This window comes from Leishmania martiniquensis, chromosome 12 (genome assembly GCF_017916325.1).
Source record: "Leishmania martiniquensis isolate LSCM1 chromosome 12, whole genome shotgun sequence".
Lineage (NCBI taxonomy): Eukaryota > Euglenozoa > Kinetoplastea > Trypanosomatida > Trypanosomatidae > Leishmania > Leishmania martiniquensis.
The window spans coordinates 260,001-282,870 of NC_090147.1; the positions used below are offsets into that span (position 1 = coordinate 260,001).

General features: G+C 60.5%; 4 protein-coding genes across 4 annotated transcripts; all 4 read left to right on the forward strand.

Annotated features, from left to right (window-relative positions):
* Positions 1-134: 134 nt before the first annotated feature.
* Positions 135-644, forward strand: LSCM1_07863 (uncharacterized protein; the record flags this gene model as incomplete). The annotated part of the gene is made up of 1 exon (XM_067325217.1): positions 135-644. One exon carries the CDS (start codon positions 135-137, stop codon positions 642-644), a length of 510 nt encoding a protein of 169 aa, XP_067180430.1.
* Positions 645-3,701: 3,057 nt separating this feature from the next.
* On the forward strand, positions 3,702-6,200 carry LSCM1_07864 (uncharacterized protein; the record flags this gene model as incomplete). Its single annotated transcript, XM_067325218.1, has 1 exon — positions 3,702-6,200. One exon carries the CDS (start codon positions 3,702-3,704, stop codon positions 6,198-6,200), a length of 2,499 nt encoding a protein of 832 aa, XP_067180431.1.
* A 3,340-nt stretch (positions 6,201-9,540) lies between these two features.
* LSCM1_07865 (uncharacterized protein) lies at positions 9,541-13,677 on the forward strand (the record flags this gene model as incomplete). The annotated part of the gene is made up of 1 exon (XM_067325219.1): positions 9,541-13,677. One exon carries the CDS (start codon positions 9,541-9,543, stop codon positions 13,675-13,677), a length of 4,137 nt encoding a protein of 1,378 aa, XP_067180432.1.
* A 2,123-nt stretch (positions 13,678-15,800) lies between these two features.
* Positions 15,801-22,802, forward strand: LSCM1_07866 (uncharacterized protein; the record flags this gene model as incomplete). The annotated part of the gene is made up of 1 exon (XM_067325220.1): positions 15,801-22,802. One exon carries the CDS (start codon positions 15,801-15,803, stop codon positions 22,800-22,802), a length of 7,002 nt encoding a protein of 2,333 aa, XP_067180433.1.
* Positions 22,803-22,870: the final 68 nt, after the last annotated feature.

Here is a 22,870-nt window from a genome sequence, read left to right on the forward strand (position 1 = left end):
CAGGTGCTTCTCACGCTGCAAATACTTCTGGAGGAAAGGCTGGCACAAATAAACTAGGGCATTAGACCGTGTGCCCACATACAGTTATCCAGGCGGCGAAATAGCCGATTACTGTGCAGTTGTGCCGCCTCAAAATGATGCAGCGCACAGTAGCCCGTCGGTTCTTGGGCAGCTTCACCAGTGGCTTCTCCAAGGGCTTTTTCGGGGGCGCTAGGGGTGCCCCTAGTGGGTTGAGCGGCAACGCTGGCAGCGGCAGCTCTAGCCCCTTCAGCAACAAGGGAGGAAGCTCTGGTGGGACTGGTAGCGGCATCTTTAGCGGATTTGGTGGCGGCAGCGGCGGTCTCCCACCCGGCGGGCCGCTCGGCGAGCTCTTGGACAAGGCACTCGAGTGGTGCAGCGAGTCGCACGCCCGCGACATTGCCAGCGAGATGGGTGTGGATCTACGTGATATACGCTTTGAAAAGACTCCCGAGGGTGGAATGAACGTGATGGTGGATGCCCCCATGGCAACACCACTGCAGATTGAGCAACTCGGCAAACGTGTGCAGGAGGAGTGTCCCGTGGCGCGCTTCCGAAAAACGCAGGTCAGCTCACCTAAGCAGGAGATGAAGTGGTTGCAGTTGCCACCCCGGTACGATCGATGACAGAGGGGTGGCGCTGGTCGACAAAGAAAAACGGGAGTGCGTCTCTTGCGGCCGCCCTGCGCCATCCCTCTTTCTATTCATCACATTTCACTATTCGTCATGCACAACGACAAATCAAGCACAAGAAGGAACCTGTCGTTGTGTGCAAAACTCGCGCTTCTCTGGCGCGCTCTCTTTTTTTTTTCCATTGCATTTCTTCACGAACCTCTGCACACCCGTGCACCAAAGTTGGGCCTATCTGCTCCAGAAGGGCATGCCGACGCCTGGCTCTTGCTATCGGTCCTCGCAGGTGTCTTGGGCTCTGCGACACAAGTGCAGCGCCTACGTCTCTGTCACAGTGGCCGAGGGAGACGCCGCAATGTACCGGTGTAGCCAACACGGCACACGTGTATGCGTGCCGCAACAAGTGAGCAGGGGCTTTTAAAGGATGATCATTTCGTCCATCCCTCCTTTCTCATGCCTTCTCTTCGTTGGCAATCCTTTCTCTGCCGTGGACAGCGCCAAGCCCTAGTCGGACAACCTGTGCTGCTACAGCATTCCCACCCAGACACCTTCGGCTATTGCCCTCCGTCCTCACTTTCGCACACATGCTTGTCCCCACACAAATTCGTTTCGCTTCCTTTTTTCTTGAAAGTCATCTTTTGCCTCGCTCTCTCTATCGCACCGCCTACGGTGACGGACACTCCCCCTCCCCTACAGCGTTTCCACCGGCGCAACGCCTCCACAGAAGGCACCTTACGGGGTCCAGCAAGAGGCTAGAAATGGTTAAAAGCAAGGTACCTGCGCGCGTGGTAAGAATCTGCCCTCTTGTGACCGCTCTCACTGTGCGTACCACACGGAGCACGGCGCTATAGCTAGATCGCCAAGAACTCGCCGCTGTGCGACGTATCCTGTCGGTCTGCTTGAGCAAGGGAGGCTGCTAGAAGATGAGGATCAAGGGACCTACAGAGCTGGAGAGTCGACGCCGCTGCAGCGAGGGAGACGAATGACGCGTATGGCCTGCTGGCGGGTGCCCTGAGTCACGCCGCATGGCCATGATGGGTAAAGGGTCTCGCAGTGTGGACTGCATCCCCTTCCCTCTCTTATCTCCCCTTCTTTAATCCAGGCCGGCGGACGTGACTGCCACCTCCTCAAGGCCTTCTCCGACTTCTCCGAGAGCCTCCTTCCGCATAACTCCTCTCGTTCCTTCCTCTTGTAGCCACCATTTTCCACCCCCTCCCCTCCTCTCTCTCCCCCCTCTTCCTCAGACTCCTTACACGTTTCGCTTCTTTCTTTTCTCCAGCGAATGCGCCCTTTTGGCTATTCGTGTCCTTTCGTTGGTGCGTCCTCTGTTTCTCTTTGTCTCGCTCTTCTCCTTTTCCATCTCTTCCTGTCGCCAGTGCTGCTCCTGCTCTTCCCCCTCTTCTCTTTTTCGTTTTGTTCCCCTCTTCCATTAACGGCTTCTGTGGCTTTCTCCGTGCCTGTGCTGATCTCCGAGTCTCGCGTTGGTTCCTTTCTTTTTTGTGTGTGTGTTCGGCCTTTTCTCCTTTCTTGTCTCTTTATCAAAGGACGGAGACAGGCGCTTCCTCGCCAACGATCGCCTGGGCAGTGGAAGCAAAAAAAAAGGAGGGAAACAGCACGTTGCCATGAAGACACACACACACACACACACAGGCACACACAAAAAGAAAGAAAAAAAAAACGCAGCCACTTAGTGCTTTAGGCGCCTTTTTGAGCTTCTCCCCGCTCACTCGGATTCATCTCTTCCCTTCCCCCCTCCCTCTCTTTCTCTCTGTGTGTGTATGTGCGTGCGTGCGCATGGGTGCACAAATGTGTACGAGAAAACGTATCGATACAAAGTGCACCTTTGCCGCTTGTGTTCCCAAGGTCATATACCATTTCGCTCACCTGTGCCATACGAGGCTGTGCTGCGCACAGGCTTCTGTGTCTGTGAGTCCATGTGTCTATTCGTATGCGTGTGTGGAGTAGCGATGGGGGCTATGCACGTCGACGAAGAACCCTATCTGCGCTGAAATGCCAGGGAGTGCACACATGGGCTCCGTTCTCTAAGGACCTACGATGCATGAAGGTAAGGGGAGGGGCGGCGGACTGGAGGGAGAGCAGACACCTGCAGTGATGTTTTCTCAGACAGAAAAAAGCCAAGCCACTTATTCGGCAAAGACCGAACGGCTTGTTTCCCACCCCTCACTGCATCATGAAAGCTCGGCTCGCTTTTCATGTTCTTTTTTTCTTACCTTTCCTTTCTGCGCGACCTTTTGGACCGCCTTTTGTCTTTTTTTCTTCGCCGCTCCCTCTTCCCTCTCTCTCTCCATCGCACTGATTGGCCTTGAGAGCGCTTTTTTTTTCGAATTGCGTTCAGTGTTTCTTCGCCCCCCCTCCTCCTTTTTTTCGTTTTAGCCCTTTGGGCTTGTCGCTCAGACGGGATCTCGGCAAGGTTAGCTGAATTCCACCCCACCCCCACCACAGCGCCTCGAATGGGGCCCCCTTCAACTTTAGGGTAGCAAAACGACCTCCGGCGAGTGCCATAAGGTGGTGCGTGGGTGGTTCAGCGCGGTGCGGGAGGCAAATCTTGGTGACCTCAAAAGAACATCTACGGGATACCTGATACCGCGGTGATGGAGGGCTCTTTCTCTCTTTCTCGGCTGCATTCGCGACAACCTTTCATGGGATGTGATGAAACTGAAGGCGTTCCATGCTGCTCGTCATCACCTTACTGCACGCACACCTTCTCATCTTTCTCCCTCACCCGACTGCTTTTTTCTCTTTACTGCCCTCTCATGGAAGCGGTTTTTCTTCTCGTTACTGCACCTGGAGCTGGTACAGCGCATCTGCCAGCGTACAACACCAGTGCGACGCCCTCCTTGTTCCAGGTGTTGCTTCACCTTTGATAAACCTTTTCTGCTCCCTCTCACCTGCGTAGCGCGACGGGCCGCTGTCGGTGCCCTTGTGCCTTTGTGTAGATCCCCGCCAATACACTGCTCATTTCCTGTTCAAGGCAGACGAGGTGATCACATGCATCTTCTTGCCGTCGCTCTGTGAGCACCCTCACCTGCACGAATGCCCGCCACGCTCTCTGCCGACGCAGCCTTTCCGTCAAGCAGAGCTCTCTCCTCACATGCCGGAGCGCAAGGGTATCACTCCCTGCACGGCGACTTTAGCTTTTACCCCACAAGTGCGCACAAGCGCCGAGCACCGCGTGAGCCAAGCGGCGGGGCAGTTGTAGTGAACGACAAGCACGTGGCTGAAGTGCCTCAGTCCCCTTCCACTGATCTGGATGGCGGCGTAGGCACCTTTCCAAGCTTTTCCGGACTGAGCTGTAGTCCGTCGAAAGGAACACCAGACGCCGACTCGCTTGCGCGGCGCTCTTCGTCACAGCCCCTGGCATCCACTCCACATGGGGGCCATGTAGCTCTCAAGCCCGCATCTGCATCGCTGAGCTTCGCAAAGGGCGGGGCGCCGCTGCTTCATCGATACCGCACCTCACGCGCGGACGTCTTACCACGGGTACTGCATCGGAGCATATCGTTGCCGTCGCAGGTCTCTATGTCTACCCCTGCTGCGGCTGGCATGACTACAAGGCGGCCAAAGAATATACGGCGCAGCCTATTGCACACCCGCACCACAGCACCGTCAGAGCCCTCCGCCGCGCTGGCGCCACCCCAGGGGAATGCAGTTGCACAGGGAGAGGTGCCGCGGGAGCCGCACCCGACCCCGCTTCGGATCCACTCGCACCCTTCACATACCAACTCTTCTTCTCGCAAGAGAGTCGACAACCCCGATGTGGAGGTGCCAGTGACGCGTATTCGTCTCGTCGGGGCCGTGCCAGGGCCATTATCGAGTTCGAAGGGGAACGCCGCAGCTCCAGCAGCGCCTGCCACAGCATCAAGGCAGACGACATTGCCGCCCGATGCGGACGACGTGCATGTGAAGGGTGAAGCCCATGGAAGAGAAGAAAAGCAAGATGTGGGCACTGCACAGCTCCCTGCGCAAACGCATCCCTCCTCATCGCTGTCGAGGAATGCAACTACTGTCCTGCACTGCCACAAGCAGGATTGCATGCACAGCGAAGAGTCCATCTGCGAGTTTATACGCATGCAGAGAGAGCTGCGCCGCTGTTACGCCACAATAGATACCTACGAGGCCCTCATCACACAACTCCGTGATGACTGTACGTTAGCCAGAGCACAGCTTTGCCAATGTCGGCAGGAATACGCGCAGCACAAGAAGGGGATAGAGGCCCAAGTGCAAGCGGAGCTCACCGAGAGGACAAATGCGTTACTCTCGGCACCACGACGCTCAGAGGCGGATGATGCGCCGCATCTGACGCCTTCGGCGGGGCCAGATGGCAACGTAAAGAGCGCTGCAGAAGAATGCTGCGTGGACACGTTGCAGGCCACTGTGGATGAGCTGCGCCGCGCGTTGAAGGAGGAGCAGTCGGCTCACGCTGAGAGTCTCGCACGGCTCACAGAGGCGCTGGCGGCGAAAACCAAGTGGAAGTCGCGCGCCGTCGAATTGCTCCAGTGGAGAGAGCAAGTGTGTCAGCACATGCACATGTCCTCGGCACACTCCTCTTACCCCTTGGGCGCAGCACGCACAAGTCTCATGGACACATCTGAGACTCCCCCAGGCATCTCCACGACTGGAAACTCCGCCACCGGCTTACGAGCCGAGGTTGATGCAGGGGGCTCGGCCTCGAATGTCTCGTCGCCGTCCCGACGCGATGATCTCCCGCCGTCGCGCCCAAAGTCGCTTTCGTGTGTCCCGTCGCCGCCTGAGATCAGAGAGCTGGAGAGTTCTGTGATATCAGAGGTCAGGGCTGCTCCATCCGCTCTGCCTCACGAGGTAGGCACCGGCGGTGGGCTGGAGCACAAGGAGAACGAGAAGGACAACAACAGTATGCGCGGTGTTGATGGGAGCTGCCAGAGTGACTTGACAGCGGAGAGCTTCTTGTCCGCAAGCACCGCCCCAGAGGGGCGTGCTGTGAAGGCGGTGGGAAGCGGTGTTGTTGTGGTGTGGCCTCCTCTCGAAGAGGAAGAGAGGTCACCTATGCAGTCCGCTGAGTCGTCTGCAGCTCAGTCGTCGACAACAGCCGCCGCTCTGGGAGCTGGTGCCTCAGCACTCTCTGCAGATAACGGAAAACGCGAACCTCAGCCTTCGCTTCCAATCAGCCCAATCCCTTCTAGTGCGCTACCAAGCAATTTAGGCTGCTGCACCTTGAGCGGTGCTGAAAGTTGCGTGGTACAAGGTTGTCGGCCATTATCGGCAGGCTGTGAAAGGGCCTTGGTGGCAGCTGTACCACTGCTAGTCGTGCCAGATCCATTTGCCTTTCCAAAGCCACCGTCGTCTGGTGGCGTTAAGTGTACTATTCATAGCGGCTTGTCATCAGCAGATCCGCCGCCCACTTGGTGGGGCGTTTCCTCCGCAATGGCTCCGGACTCAGCGGAGAGGAGATGCAGAGAGCTTCTTCGCGCTTTGCTGGACAAAGAGCATCAACTGGCGTTGATAGCCGAAGAGCGAACCAAATACAAACGACTCTACGAAGCAGCACCAAGCTGAGACCCCGAACAGGCCCGCCACTCTGTGCCTGTCGTCGCCGGATGGGCCCGTTTACATTTCTTGTTTTATGGGAGAGAGATGACGACCCGGATGACGAGGGGTGTGGGCGGCGCCTCAGCGAGCGAGGTATTTCAGGGACACCGTGGCCTCTCTCTCTCTGTGTGCGGGAAGCCTGGCAACCCGTATCCCTGCCAATGCCCAGCCGCTTCTCATGGTGACAGGGCCAACCGCCTACGACGAGGAGAGAGCCGGAGAGATTCATCGCCGTGGCTGTAGGCGGCTAAGTCCTGTGTGGCGTTGCGCTGGAACTACTTGGAGCAGCGAACAAGCCTGTGCCATCCATTTAGTCGGGGAGGCGTCAGTGTGACTCCGCCGCATCTCACCCGGCCCTCAGAATGGATAGGCCAAAGAAGAGAAAGAGAGCGCATAGATGAGAGGGGGAGGGGGCGGGACAGGGGTCGGGCGCCGCTGAGCTCCGTCTTACTGACGAGCCCCTTTTCTCATTAAATTTATTTTCTGTTTCACGTCGAGCTCCGAGAGGAGCTCCCATCTGCTGACATTGCCAAGGCTGCGCACTCATAGAAGGAAAAAGGTATGCGCCACGAGGGTGAACGTGAGGAATACAACGACGTACGCACACGCTGATGGGGACTGCATTCGCTGATCGAAAGAGAAGAAAAAGAGAACATCAAACATCGCATACGCAACACCTAACAGTGGCGCCATGCGTTCTCAAAGGAAGCTCATTACCCTTTCTTTTTTCTCCAGCTGCTAAGCTTTCCTCCCCTGGGCCTCCGCCTGCTCGGGGTGTGCCTGCGCGCGCTTGCTTGACAGATGAGCCAGAGACCATGACAGGAGGGGAGGCCGGAATCCTTTTTCATTGTCGATTTTGAGGGGTGGGTGGGAAAGTAAACCCAACTCGCTGTACACCTACCGACGCACGGTCTATCTCCATCCAGGAAGCGGGGGCAGCCGCCCGCTCACAGTCTACGCGTCACTTCAGTGACCGCTTCACTGCCGTCTCTTCACGGACATGGACTGCTCCGCTTCTGTTGTGTACCTTGCTGTGCACTCGCGTCGGCTGTACACCGACGTACCCACATGTATGCAACTTGTGTCGTACCGCTTGACGACAGTGTAGTGCTCTCTCCACTCTGTGCAATCACACGAACTCCCCAACGCCCACATCGCATCTTCACGCGCTTCGCTATAGCAGCACGCGCCTTTCTCGGCTCCCTTTTTTTTCAGAACTTTCGCATCACCTTTCGTAGTCACCATGCGCGCCACTCAACGTCGTGTTGCCCACGTCAACCCCCATCAGCCGATGAGCGACCTAGAACCTACGGGCTTCACCATCCAGCCGATGCAGCTCCTCATCGGGTGCGCCGCCTTCATCGTGACCATCATTCTCCTGCATTTCTTTGTCAAGCTCACAGGCAAGATGTAAAAGGGCGCCTACTATCTTGGTACGACATGGGCTGCCAAACATGCTCTTCTCCTTCTTACCCATCGTGCGCATGCGCGTGTGCATATGCTGGGGATGTGGACGGATCCCGCTTTGGTGGGATGCCGGCTGGGCATACGGACGCGTTTCGGTCTGAGCATTAATGTCTCTGCGCCAGAAATAAAAGGAGGAGGGACAAGTGATAGCAGGGACTGCAGATCTGCAAGCCCTGGAAGTGCGTCACCCCACTTCTGGAGCGTGGAAGCACGGCATGCTGAAGAGTTGCGGACATTTTCAACACCGACAAGCGCGGTCCGCTCACTTTTTAGCAGCGCGCATCCGTATCTCAACCCTCTGAAAGAAAAAGAGTGAGCTGCCCAGCTCAGTCGCTTTCTTTCTTGGGGTAAAGTGAGGGCGATGATCGTGCATCGTTGGGTGTTGGCGTGCGTGCGTGCGTGTCCCTGTAAGGGGTGAAGCGTGCGACGTGCACCATGTCCTGGCGGCTGGCTGGCGAAAGGGGGAAACGAAGGAAAAAATCGCGTTGCGTCTCTGACTGGGCTCTTTTTTTTTTCATGAGACGCGAGGCGACCGCCAAACGTTGCTAACGGCGTGCGTTTCGTGTGGCTCGGCATCACGTGAATGAGGAGAGGAAGCTCTCGTTATCATCGGTAATATCGATAGCTGCAGCACAGGAATCGCGCGGGCTGACAAGCGGGTGGGTGGGGGAGCTGGAGAGGAGTGTCCCAGCGGTGCCGCGCTGAGGTGGGAGGTGAACCTTGGAGTGGACCTTTCTCCGTGCTCTTCTTCACACATGCAGTGTGGCCCGTGCATCGCGGCTCACCTGACAGATGCACCCCACAGCTTCGAATCTCTCTGTGGCTGAGCGCTCAGCAAACTGTCTGTGTGCGTTTGTGGCGAACGTCTTTTTTATTCTCGCGTGTGTGTGTGTTCGTTAGAAGAAAAGGGGAAAAGGACTCTCTCTCCCCATGTGTCTTTAAGGGCCAACGGCAAAAAAGCGGAACAATCACCAAAGGCAAGAAGGTGGTGCACATCTGCTCTTCTCTTCGTCAGAAATGAAATAGAGGAGCCGTCCTCCCCCAGCCCCACGAGCGCCTCGTGCTACTGCCTGGACATGGCGCACAGAGCAGGAAGCAGGTAATGGGGCCGAGTGCAGGGGGCTATTTTTTTGGGGGAGGGGGAGGGGTATTGGCGTATGGGTGCGACATCTCGCCACGCGTGCTGCTAGCCGCATGAGGGTTACCTGCGTGTATCGCTATTCTGCTTCCTGTACCCGGTGGCGGCCTCGCAAAACGAGGTTTTGGCCTGCGCCAAGCCGAAAGGTCCATAATGCTGCTGCCGCGGCCGCACACTGACGCATGCGCCAGTCTCACCAGTGAGGTGCTTGTATGCCCGCTCACTCGCTCCTACTGCGCATACACACCCTTCTCCGTCGTCGTGACATTTCATGCTCCAGCAGAACAAGTACACCTTCTGCAAAGCTGGCGCGCAGGCTTGGCGCCACTGCGTATCCACGCAGATACCCTTACATATACAAGCGCATGCGCGCGAGCACCAAGGGCAAAGGGGCACACCCTTTTTTCCGTTCGTAGAGGACGCACATTTTTTTTTTGCACTCCCTCATCCCCCCCCCTACACACACCCCACCCACACACCGACAGCGGACTCTACAACGGTTAGGTTCTGAGAGGCGTGGTCTGCACCTCTGTCCATCTCCCCCTCCCCCTCTTCCCTGACTTACAGGTCTCTTCGTGCCTTCGGTGTGTCGACACCCTTGCCAATCTTTGGGGATCTCTCTCCTCCCCTCTACACCATCCTGCCTGCTATTCACCCCTTCCCCCCTTTTTCTGCGCAGGAGAGCGAAGGGGATACGAATCGATGCCGCCGAAGCGAAAGGAAAGTTCGACGGCCGCCGAGACCGGGCGGAGCGCCGCGACTGCTAAGCGGCGACGTGAGGGGCAGCGCCGCGACTTTGCCTCGAGCGCCCTGCATTTGGCCTTTGAGGCACACGTCACAGGCGCACAGGACGCGTTCCTGCGAGGCGACTCGCAAACAGCAGAGCGTGAGGCAGTGCAAGCGCTCCGCATCCGGCCCACCACGCATCTCTTTGCCCTGCTGGCGGTGATTGCGGAGTCGAAGGGCAAGTTCGACAAAGCCAGCGACTTGCGTCTTCTTCAGGCTTTCTTGGCGCGCGACATCGTCCTGTGGGAGGAGTTGCTGCACGACTTCATGACACAGCAGCTGTACTACAAATCTGTGGTTTGTCTGCAGCGTATGTCGGCCCTTGAAAAGAACCCACAGCGTTACCGCGCTCTGCAGCTGCAGCTGGCAGACCTGCTCATTGGTCTGGGCGAGATTCGAAGGGCGTCGAACGTGCTGGTGCCCTTGTGGAACAGCAGCCGGTGCCGTGACTTTGAGGTGTTCGCCCTCCTTTCGTCTTTGTACTTCCAGCTCGGCAAGTGGGCGTCACTACAGCGGCTGATCGAGAGCAGCATCAAGCATGCCTTTCAACTACCCCCAGCAGCCGGTGTGGCTGGCGCGACCAAGACGCTGGGTGAGGCCTTAGGGCACGGAGCGGAGGCGACTGCGCAAGTGCCGCCGTCCGCCTCAACAGCGCAGGAGGAGCGGCCCACACTCCCTCCAGTCCCTTCAACGGCAGGATCACGCATCGCAAAACGCGTACGCTTCGTTGGCATGGGTATCGGTGAATCCGGCGCCGCAGCATCCGTCACAGCGGACCTCGCAGGCCACACGGCACCGACTTTGGTGTCTCCTACCGAGGCCTCGTTGGACGAATTCAGTTTTGACGACGTCGCCTCCCCTGCTTCGCAGCTCGCACATCCGCCGTCATCCTGCCGCGATGAGGTTGTTGCTTCCAGCACATATGCGCACCAAGGTGGCGTGGTCCATCAACTATATGGGGAGCGAATAGAACTGCACACTCCGCAGGATCAGAAGAACTTTCTCACGCTTCTCAATGTCCACGCCGAGCTGCTGAACGAGCAGGGCAGCTTCTCCGACACCGTGCAGCTGCTTCACATGGCGGCTGGTTGCCTCGATGTCGACCTGATGGAGCTCCCACCGGACCTCCTCGTGCGACTTGGCGTGGCCTATGCGTTTCTCGGCGGCGTCTACGAGCAGCCATGCCGCGACGTTTTTCAGCACTTGATGGAGTACTGCTCCATGGAGGACTTTGGCGATGTCCTGCTGGACGCGGCCATGTCGCTGCAGAAGGTGAGTATGCATGAGGAGGCGGCACAGTTGTATGTGACGCTGACCCGCTACCATCAGTTCGCGTACGACCGCGCTCGCAGGCAGGTGAGTGTGGCGGAGGCGGAGCTGGCGCTGATGCAGGACACAGCTCCACTGAATCAAGTGCAGGCGGCCACGGACGCGCTCAAGGCGCTCAAGGCGGAGGAGGCAGACCTCAAAACAGTGTTAGCCGCGGCCCTTCAGGGGCAGGCTCAAAGCGCATACGCGAGGGAGCTGTACGAGGAGGCAAAGGGCCACGCCGAGCGCGTGCGAGAGCTGGAGCCGCTGCATCTGCACGCGCGACTCCTGCTGGGTCGATACTACTTTTATCAGCGCAAAGACACAGCCACCGCTGTAGAGGTCTTGACTCCGTCGAAGCACGAGCCAGCGCTCCAGCGCATACAGCTCGGCGTGTTTCTCGTTCACGTATTTCAGCGTGCAAAGCGCTACGTCGAGGCGATCGCCCTCGGCGTTTCTATTTTTGAGATGCTGCTGTCCAGTGAAGAGGACGGCGACACCCTATCTGTCGCTCCCGGAGCATCGTCGCGTCGAAGCGGTGCCTCTCTTTACCTTCCGACAATGACGCGCGCGAGCTCAGCCATAATACCAGCATCGAGCCTGGCTGGAATGGTAAGCGGCAGCGCCTCAGTCGGCAGCAGCAACGTCGTCGCACGCACGTCCTTCTCGCTGGCTGTGTCCATTAAAGCCTCCACCTCTGTCGCACGGCAGCAGCTGGCTCGCCGCGGTCTCGAGTCTCTAACGACAACCGTCTACGGTGCCTCCGCGGCGGCGTCGCTCGCCGCCGGCTGGGATCGACGGGAGGAGGAACAGCAGCAGCTGAAGGACACCTCGACCATTTTCCGTTTCAACCGCCGGCGCCGCCGCCCCGCAGTGGGGACGAACGTGGTGGACGGTGACTCGCTGACGGATAAAGCGTCTCAAGGACTTGTCGGAGAGGGTGGTGAGCAGGGCGGCGATGCGACTGTGCATAGTGGGCCAGGCGCAGCTCGTCTCAAGACGGCCGAGGAGCGGCGCGAGGCTGTCATCCGCATGGAGCCAGCCGCCTTCTGGCCCATGGAGGAGGAGGAGGGCGAGAGTGGTGGGGCGGAGGATAACCAACCGGCGTCCAGCAGGGCCAAGACGGAGGCAGGCAAGAGCAGTTCAGCGCAGCCTATGAAGGAGGCGGCTGGCGACGACGAAGGGTACCAAAGTGGTACGGACTCTCCGTGCCCCTCAGCAAGGCACGACCGGGGCGGCACGCGAGTCAGTGACACGACCACCGGCGAAACGGGAGTGGTAGCGGCATCGGCCCGCGTCGTGGGCAAAGGCACGGGGAAGAGGATGCCAAAGAAGAGCGGAGGCGGCGGCGCCGTCGGCCACTCCAGCAGCACAACAGTGGGGGAGCGGGACAGGGACTTGGCAGAGTTGGAGGGATTCCTGACCTCCTCAGGGACAAATGCGAACGCGGCGGCGGCGATGGTCGAGCCCTCCAGAAACTCAGGAGAGGCGGGGATGGACCCGGTGCGGGATGAGCATCAGGACGACGACGCGGTGGGCGCATCACCGGAATCGTATGAGCTCCCCTCACTGGAGGAGGTCAGCAAGCAGTTCCAAGACCCCCTCATGGCGCAACTTTTTCTGGAGGCCTCCAGCTTCACGCCGGGAGGCGGCGTGCGAGGCGGGGAGGGACAGGATAGTTCCCCGGACCCATGGGCTAGCTTGGCCGAGGCCAGCCACAACGCTTGTGCGGCTGTCGGGCTTCCAGACGGTACCGGGCCTGCAGACAAGGTGACACTTCGCGAGGCGATAGCGGTGCTGGGAAAGGCAGGGTTCATCTCGCTCGCCGTCGCCATTGTTGAGTGCTACAGTGCGGTGGGCCAGTTCACGGAGGCGCGGGAGTTCGCGTTTGTCTCACTCACTCACTTTGCGCAGAAGCGCCGGTTGCGGCAGATGGGAAATGGACTCGAGCGGCCGCTGCGACTAGCGCTACTGCGAGCCGCTCTCGCTGCGGGCGAGAGCGAAGATGCTTACCGGGTAGGACTCCGGCTTCTGCAGCAGGACACATCGGAGGACAAGCGCCATGAAGTGGTTGAGCTGATGCACAGCGTGCTGAACCGCTGCTATGATCGCAGCTCTATCCTGTACCGTGCGGTCGCCGACGGCTACAATGACCCTGCGCTGCTTGTGCTGCTGGCCAATCGATACCACCAAACGCGCAGCTACACACGTGTACTGAATCTGTACCTGATGGCGCTACGTGAGAGACCGGCAGACATTCTGCTGAACTTCATGGTGGGTCTCTCCTATCTCTTCTGCAGCCACCGCAAGCGAACTCGGTCTCGCGAGGCGTGCGTGTCGGCAGCCATCTACTACCTGACCCAATACCAGCGGCTCCGCCTGGCGCTGGAGCCGGCGGTTGGGATCGGGGAGGTGCTCTACAACATCGCTCGCGCCCTGCAGTTTCTGAAGCTGTATTACTTGAGCATTCCCTTGTATGAGCGAGTCGCATACGACTTGTGTGCGCCGGAGGAGTGCACCATCGCCCTCCAGCGCGCCGCGCGTGTGAACCTCTACTTTGTGTACCGCTGGGCCGCGGGGAATCGAACCCTGGCGCTGACGGCCCTGCAGCCGCGCCGTTGGCTCGGTGGCACGGCGTTAGCGTCACAGCGACGGCCTAGCCCTTTCCGTCTCAAGACGGACGGCGAAGCTCTCGACGCAGAGGGCAGGCTTTCACCTTTAGGCCGGGAAGAACCGCTCGCATGACTGGCGAGCACGCCGCGGCTGGTAGCGAACATTGCGGAGGTGAGAGGATCATGCCGGGTGTCGCTGCCCCTCTGCGGCGGCGAGCACACGGACACGAGAGGAGGACATAAAAAGATGAACGCTGCACCCACCCACCCACCCACGCAAAGCCGCTGAAGATGGAAGCCCCCCCCTGTAATACGCACACATCCGTGAGTAACATATATGGCCTGTGCCCATGTACCCTTTGAGGGCGGCTCAGATGAAGCCACAGCGACTCGACACAGCAAGCGGAATGTTGCCGGTCGAGGAGGCGTATGACAGCCACTTTTTCAGTCGTCTCTAATGCGTGACACGCTGTTGACATCACCAAGAGAGTGACACCCACACGCACAAGCACGTGCTCCGCACCTGCCCTACTTCCCCGAGCACGTTTGCCCCCGCCTGTGCCTCAGCTTCTTTGTCCTCTCGGTTCTCAGTCTCGCATGGCTTCCGGGTGACGGGCACCAGCGTTGCGCGGCACCATTTCGAGGGGCTGAAGGCGCTTCCCTATGTGTGTCTGTGAGAGGGAGAAGGAGCCCACTCGCAGCTATACAGGCAGCCAGATCGTGATGCGGCTCACGCACGCTTCAGCGCTGGCGAAGAGGGATGGACTTCCGTTTTGCCGCAAAGATCTGCCGTAACGACGATGCTCACACCTACTCACGACGAATCGTGTCAAATAATCGACGAATGCCATGCCCCTTCTTCTTCTATTTGCTGCCGCGGCGCCCGGCCGCGGCCTGTGCCCGGTGCGTTGCGCGCGGCTGGTGGACTTCTCGGGGCTCGAGGCGCACCTCGTTTCGCACGGTGAGGTGCTTGCGCGCGTCTTGGTCGTGGTACGCGGGGTCCCCCCCTGCGCGTGCCTGCCGCCATCGCCCTTTGCGGCTTCAGGGTGGCCGGCTGTGGGTGCGCGGTCCCATTTGCGTGCCGGGGACCCCCGCCGTCATGGGCGCCCCGCCGCGTCCCGCTTTTCGCGGCATGCGCGGGCAAGCCATGCGGGCGCGCCCCCCTCCCCCCGCGGCGGCGACGGAGGTGGAAGATGAAGATGGCGCGCCGCCCACGCAAGAAGGCCGTGGCGCCGCCGATCGCGTGGTGCGGGCGTGCGGGCGCTGGGCGCCTGGGCTGCGAGGCGCGGCTGGCGTGGCGTATGGCGTGCGGGCGGAGGATGCGGGTGCCGGTGGGGGCGCGCGGACGCCCGCGGGCGTGGCCCTGGTGGCGGCCCGGCCGGGTGAAAGCATACCGCCCACCCAGGCCCGCCGGGCGCCGGTGGCGCAGCGAGTGCCCGACGACGGGGTGCGGTGGGACAGGAAGGGCCTGCTGACGATGTTAGGGGCGATCCGGTGGGGGGGTGCTCCCTGGCCGGCTTGGACTGAGAGGCAGCCCAGGGCAAGAGAGGCGGAGGGTTGTACGTGTGCGCAAGCTTTATCGACCTGCATGAGGCGGGTTAGTACATTGTCAAGAAAGAAACGATCTAAAGCGACTGAGGGAGGTATGTGGCAAGGCTTCCGGGTCGGGGGACCCAGAAGGCGCTGACCTGAAGCTGGCAGACTTCCCCCTCGAGCTCATGCGGCATGTGCCCGCACTTTCCCCTGTCGTCCTCAACACTGGCCCCGACGCTTCTGCCCGCGGGCGTGGCCCTGGTGGCGGCCCGGCCGGGTGAAAGCATACCGCCCACCCAGGCCCGCCGGGCGCCGGTGGCGCAGCGAGTGCCCGACGACGGGGTGCGGTGGGACAGGAAGGGCCTGCTGACGATGTTAGGGGCGATCCGGTGGGGGGGTGCTCCCTGGCCGGCTTGGACTGAGAGGCAGCCCAGGGCAAGAGAGGCGGAGGGTTGTACGTGTGCGCAAGCTTTATCGACCTGCACGAGGCGGAGTGGTGCACGCGGTGACAATGGAAATCGCATGGCGACTGAATCTACGCTCTTCTCCCTCTGCTTTTTCTGATATGTTGTTGCCATTGGTTGTGTGTTGCCGGCGCGCTGCGGCGCGGCACATTTGTCAGAGTGTCGTGGAGCGGTGCGCTGCAGTCTTTCCTTTTCTCTGCGCGGCGTTTTTTTTTGTTTCGTTAGTGCCTTCCCTTCCCTCTCCTCTGACCGCGGACCGATGGCTTCTCGTGATCAAAGTCCCGTGGGGATCTCGGCGTCGAGCAGCCCTGCCGTTGCCAGGGACCAGGGAGCGCTGCCCGTGGCACGCGAACGAGAGAACACCGGCGAGCTTAGCGACGGCCCGAATCACGGCACGCACCCTGACAGCGACCAACGTCGTGCGCCGCCCACTGGGGCTTTGCAGACGAGCGTGACGAATGACTCCTTTGGGCATCCACTGGGCCACAGCCCCGTGTTCTGCATCACCAGACCCTTCGACAGCAAAGAGGGATCCGAGGCCGTGGAGCAGTTTCTCTCTGCGGTGCCCGCCGCCAACCACACGTCCACCCCCAGCACCGCGAACCGAGGCAGGGGCGCCGTAGCAGAAGCAAAGCACACTGGTAAAGGCACCAACTTTGTAGCCATTCCCCAGAGAGCCGCATTCTCTTCAGACCCACCGCTGAGTACGGTGCCGCTGCCGCCCAGCATCGTCCCGCCACTTGTAGTGCCGCCACCGCGCCCGGATGCCTCCCCTGCTACAAGCACCTTATCACGGAAGACACCGGTGCCGTCGCTGGCGATGTCAACAGCTCGGAACGAATCGAAGCCGACGTTGATAGCAACCGCCTCCTCGTCGACGGCCTCGGTGCCCATGGTTGCTTCCGTCACGTCGACTACAGCGCAGTCGCGGCCGCCGCTGCCACGGTCGCCATCGCGCCGCACCCCGATCGCAGCGTTTCCTTCGGCGACCTCGATCGCAGGGCCCGCCGCGAACTCATCGGCACTGCTGGCGAGCACCTCCCGTCCCGCCTCGCCGTTCCTTAGGGGTGTGAGTAACCAAGGCTCTAACCCTTCCGGCCAGTCGCCCGCGAGCGAGGTGGCGCTCAGAGGTGGTGGCTCAGACTCAGGTACCCCTTACCAGTACTCCCCGGTGCAACGCAGCCCCATGGGCCCCTGGTGTTCCCCTGTATTGCGCCGCGCACCCAATAGTAGTGGGGGACAGTTTCCCTCGGGCCTGATACCCGCTTCCGGAGGCGGTGGCGGCAGTCTCCATAGTTGGTCTGACGCTGAGCTCCGTCGCACCTTCGGCGAGCGTGAGGGCGCGCGCCTCAGCCCCACTGGTGCGACCATTGCGGGTCAGGCGCTCAGAGGAGGATCGCCAGGTAACGGCAATCGCCACGTGCCGCACAGTGCCGCGCCGGCGCTTGGCATTGGTTCGCGCCAGCGCGGTGTGATCCGGGCCTCGGAGTCATCCATCTCGGGCGGACTGCACAGCTCCGTCCGCTCCGCACAATCCGCTGGCAGCGGTGGGGCTAGCTCCAGCGGGGCCGTTCCCGCGCCGCCACGGTGGATGAACGCGGCAGAGCGAATAAAGGAGCTGGGTGCTGGCGAGGATCCGTGGATGTACGACCCAGTGCTCCCATATGACCAGAGCAAGCTTGGGCTACAGACTCGCCGCCTCGGTGCGCAGGGCGTGCTGACGGCCGGCAAGCTACGCGCTCTGGAGGCGCAACAGGCAGGGGGCAGCTTTGGCAGTATGGAGCGCGGATCTCCTCTGCAGCTGGCAGCGCACAGTTTCACCGGTGGAGGTGTGCGTACTGGAGCTCACCTGTCGCGGTACCCAGCCTCTTCAGGCGGCATGCCGTTGCTCATGGCCCAGGAGGAGGCACTTCATGCCTCGGCGCGGCACTTCGGCAGGGCCATGTCAGAGTACTCAGGAGTGCGCCGCGGCGGGAATGTGCGCTCCGTTGCTGCTGGCGGTCAAAGTATGGCTGGTGGGCGCCGCGCTGTGTCTGCCTCTCTGAGCCCGCGCATCTTTACAAGTTTGGAGGCAGTCACAGAGGACGGTGCCGGCAATACGAATGCCAGTTACACCTCAGGCAGTGCAACCCTCCGCGCGCGCACTGCGAATGGCGGCATCTCGAGTCCGCTTGGCAGTGCCGAACTTAAGTCTGGCCTGGTAGAGCACGAGCCCGCCAATGTTTTTCAAGGCAAATCACCGAGAGCCGCCAATAACAACTTTTATGCAATGGACATGTCGGGCTACGGGGCGGCAGGGACGCCCATGCCAAACGGTGGCGTGGCGGTAGCGCCGCGCCACACAGATACCCGGAAGAATACGGCGGGTGCGAGAGGAGGCGGAGGTGGTGGCGGTGGCGGTGGTCGCAGTCTGAGCGACTCGACGAGTAGCAATGGTGGGCGTCGCAAAACGGTGAATGCCTCCAGCAGCGATGCCGAGAAAAATCGGGATGGCAATTGGGCGGCTGCGAAGAAGGCGGACATGGACGGGGACGAGGATGAGCGAGATGAACGCAACTTCCGAACGCGAAACATCGACGCCCTGCACGCCATCCCATGGGATCAGCGACGGCAGCTGCCCATGAGCGGCTTCGGCACCCGCTTCTTCGCCTTGTTGAGCACGCCGCGTTTTTGGGAGAAGCTGGACTGGACAGTGCGCGGCTCCCTCTTGACGGTGCTTCCCACCATGGTGCTGTCACTGGAACCTTCCACGTCGCACATGTTCCCGATGCCGTCCTCCTTGGCCTTCAATGCCTTCTGGATCACCATGCCAACCTTTGGTAGCGGCCTGCGTGAGCTGGTGATAGCCTTGAAAGGATTCTCTCTTGGCCTGCTGCTGCTTTGCATCATTATCGGCACCCGCCCGGGGCCGGAATGGCTGACCCTTCTGTTGCTCTTCTTCTTCACGCTCGTCTCCTCCTTCGTGGCGGAGGAGACGAAGAAAACAGCCGCCTTCGTGCTGGCGTCGACGATCATGCAGTACATTGTGAACCCGGCCGGCACGACCTACAGCTACGTTCTCCAGTACTACATTGGGCTTCTCATTGGTCTGGCCTTCGGTACGGCGGGCTTTGTGGTTCCATTTATCCGCTGGTCGAGCGACGTTGCTCGGCACTACATCAAGGCCATGGGCAACTCGCTCAGCATTGACCTGCAGGGGACGCTGTCAAGCTTCTGGGTGCGCACCCCCCTGGAGCGCGAGCTCAACGTTGTGCGCCTTCGCCAACTGCGGGCCACTGCGGAGAACTGCCTCGGCAAGATCGAAACGGCGCTCAACGAGTCTGGGTACGAGCCGCACACGGGGGCGTACATGATGTGTATGATCAACCGCTTCAACTTCTGCAAGTCTATTCACAACATCCTTGGCTCCATGAGCCACGTTATCGAGCTCATTGCCGAAAACCCGAGCTTGATCGACACGCCGATGTGCACGGCCTTTGGCGAACAAATTGGCGACCACCTCGCTGTCATCTCATCCGCGATGGACAGCATGGTGCTGAAGATTGTGGATTTCGAGCGCATGGTGACGCCGCGGGAGATACAGCTTTTCCGCGAGGCACGCGAGCGCTTCCAGGATGCGCTGTCGCGCGTTCGCGAGGATGTCATCTTGACGAATGAGAACTACGAGACGGACGAGTCCGACGTCCTCCTTGGGTTCTTCATGTTCAGCCTGGACGAGATGTGCGAGGTGATTAGCCAGTTTGAGGAGACGGCGCACCCGCCAAGCACGCTGCGGAGTGCGTTGCTATTCCCTGTGCGCGACGTGAAGAGCGTCATTGCTGCCTTTCAGAACTTGGCCTTCACGATAGTTCGTCGCCGTACGATTCCGCGTCGTTTGAAGGAGGCGATCAAGCTCTCCCTGTGCATTTCGCTGCCTTCCATCTTTCAAGTGTACGCGCTGGGCAATGACGCGGTGAGCCCTGCTGCTGGCGCTGCGGTGATCGCGTTTATCTACAACCCGACCGGCTCCGAGAGCTTCCACTACGCCTCTGGGCGTCTCCTGGGCACGGTACTCGGCTCGATGGGTGCGCTGCTCTCGGTCCAAATTGCAGATTGCCGCTTGTGGGTCCTGTACATCTTTATTACGATCCTCTCCTTCATTGGCGCGTATGTGCAGGCGGCCCCGGGCTTCTACGCACTCGGGAACGCCATCGTCAGCAGCACAATTTCTGTCTGCACGCAGTACAAGGACCAGAGTGCTGCTATGGTGCGCATTCAGCAGAACTGCTTCGCCATCTTGATGTACTTTGTAATTGCGTGCACGCTGTGGCCGATGCAAGCACGCACGAAAGTGAAGATGAGTCTGAACGTCACACTGCGGTGCATGCGGGAGGCCATCACCCGCATGCTGCGCAATCTCGACATGCCGTACGACGCAAACGAAGTCACCGCTGACGTCTCGGCGCTGCTCATTGAGATGCACAAAAAGGTGCAGACGCAGTCGCGCTTCATCCCTGGAGCGGTGGAGGAGCCGACGATGGGCTCTGTTGAGTACCCGGAGGACGCGTGGAAGCGCATTGTGGAGGCGGAGAAAAAGCTGTGCCTGGCGCTGTCAATGATGCGCTTCGCCTACAACACCTTCATGTCCAGCCGCGCGGACGAGACGACTGCGTTGTCGGTACACTGGGTGGTGCTGCATCGCATCGCTCCGCACGCGCAAGACCTCTCCGACCTCATCTATGCCTCCATTGACCTCTATCTCCTCTTGCTGTCGAAGATGACGACCGTGCCAACGTCGCACCTGACACGGCTGCGAGTGGGCATGGTGAGCGCACATCAGGCCATTCTCGACACCTACATGGCCACCGTCTCCCGGAAGGTGGCTGGTGAGCAGGATACCGACGATGAGGAGAACGGCGGGGACGACATGTACGGCGGCAGCTCCTACATGAACGACGAAGACTACTACGGCCACAGCGATAGCGGCAACCAAGGCGAAAGGCACGGCGGCAACGGCGGTTTGAACTCCCAACCGCCTACAGGAGCGCGACCCCACATGGAGAGCGCCGATGGCAACGGTGGTGGCAGGCCAGAGGGCAACGGCGGCCCAGCTGCAAGCGTCGACGACAAGGCTGCAGCGCGCGCCAATGCCAAGGTCGTGGGCAGCAAGGAAAAGGACGAGGACAGGGCCTTCCGGGATGGCGATCACGCCGCGCCCCCGCCACAGCGATTGCAGCGACAACGAAGCGACTGCAACCACGGTCACCGCCGCGGGAACCACAGCTCTGGGGACTCTTCGGACTCGTCTTGCTCCGAGAGGGGCGAACAAGACGAGAACGCCGACGCGCGGCGACACAAGAAGGCAGCAAAGGGTGGCGAAGGGAAAAAAAAGATGGGATACCTCACCTACGAGCTCACGGCGGAGGAGGCTGCCGCGCTGCGCGCCTTTCTAGCGAGCCGCGCCAGCAGCACAGCCTTTGCCTCCAACAAGTCCATCTGCCTCAACAACGCCACCTTCAGTGGCCGTCCAGCGGGCGGGGCTTCTGCCGCTGCCGCTGCCGCGTCGGCCGCGAGAGCCTCGATGACGATGTCAGGGTCCCCACCGCAAGGCTACAACGACGCTCGTCTCATGGTGATCTCCGGCGGCGACGAAGGGCTGGCGGCGGCGCTGCGCAAGAAACACAAAGTCATGGTAAAGCGGGGGAAGGACGAGGCTAATAGTGGTGACGCCGCATCCTCCTCGTCAGAGGAATCGCACGAGGAGGGCAAAGGAAAAGGTGGACGCAACGACGCCGACGCTGCTCCCGAGATCATCATGTCCAACGCGTCCTTCAAGAACACCTCCTTCAAGGGAACATCCTTTTTTAGCAGCCTCTTCTCAAAGCGGACGAAGGAGCTGCGCGACCTCGATGCGGCAGAGATGTCGCAGCTCCGTGCCAGGCAGTCGCGCGGGTCGAGCGAGTCGAGCAGCGCCTCGTCTCAATCGAAGAAGGCAGTCAAAAGCAAGAAGAAGCAACGGCGTCGCAGCCGAAAACTGCGCAAGGAGAACGACGGCGATCATGACGATGAGAACACGACCGAGTGCAGTACCCCGTTCACCTCGACGACTCCCCGCCACCGCCCCAGTAGCGTGGGCAGTGACTTCAGCGACATCGAAGACGATCCGAAGCTCCGTCGTGGCAGCCTCTTCTCCACCAAGGCACCTCGCGTGAGCGGGCGCGTATCAGGGGCCAAGGACGGCAAGGCAGATAAACGCCTGCTGCTGGCGATGTCGGCGCCGGCGGCGCTGTCTGGCGACAAACGCTCGATGGCCCACCCAATTGGCGATAATGGCGCTGCGCAGGAGGGTGCCGCTCGTGCAGAGGGCAACGCGCCGCCTATGGCCCGGCTTACGCCCACGGTTCCTGGACGTGACTCTGGTGCGGAGCTCGGCGCAGCGGTTGGGAAGGAGGACAACGTGGGGGCAAGTCAGCGGCAGGCGAGCAGCTTGACTGTCGGGCAGCTGGGCGCGGTGGCGGCGGACAGCATTGCTAGCTTCGTTAGCGGTGAAGATCCGGCCGTGCTCGGGGCTTCGCTCAACAACACCGGCAGCGTCGCAACTACCGCTGCTCACTACCCCTCACCGACTCAGGCTCTGGCACCGTGCAGCAGCCATAGCGCTCCGGAGGATCAAAAGGACTCACCGCTGCAGGCGTGCAGCAGTGGTGAGGAGGTGAAAAAGGACAACAAGCGTGACAATATCAACCACACCAGTGGCGCCGAGGTGATACCTCACAAAAACGGCGAGGGGGCTGCACATGGCAGCTCCAAGGAGAGGCTGCCTCACGACAGAAGCGATGAAGTCCCGGGCAAGCAGGACAGGGCTCTCGGCAAGTCGGGGGAGGGCCAGAGAGACGCGAACGGGAATGCCGACACAGACAAGAGGCTGCTGGACGGCGACACTGTGAATTTTCGTCACCTCGCCTCCTTCGCCATCGACCCCTCGAGCGGGATGCAGCATCGTTCTTTCACCTTCGCTGGAGGCGGTCAGCGCGTGGATGCGATGCGCAGTAGGGACCGAGACGGCGACGGCGCCGCCCTGGACTCTGGGGAGGGCGGTGAGATCTTCAAGAACATCTCCTTCTTCGACGCGGATAAGGGCGAGTTTGTGCTCACCAACCACGACATCCACTCTCTCGAGGCCTTCCTATTTGGCACACGTGCCCTCATTGTGTACATCAACGATCTGCAAAAGGCGCTGCTGGAGATGGAGCACGCGACGGATCTGGCAAAGCAGCTTTAGCTTTGGGCGGGCTCGCTGTCATCGCCAGAAAAAGGGCGCACCCAATCCCAGAGCGGCCATTAGCTGCC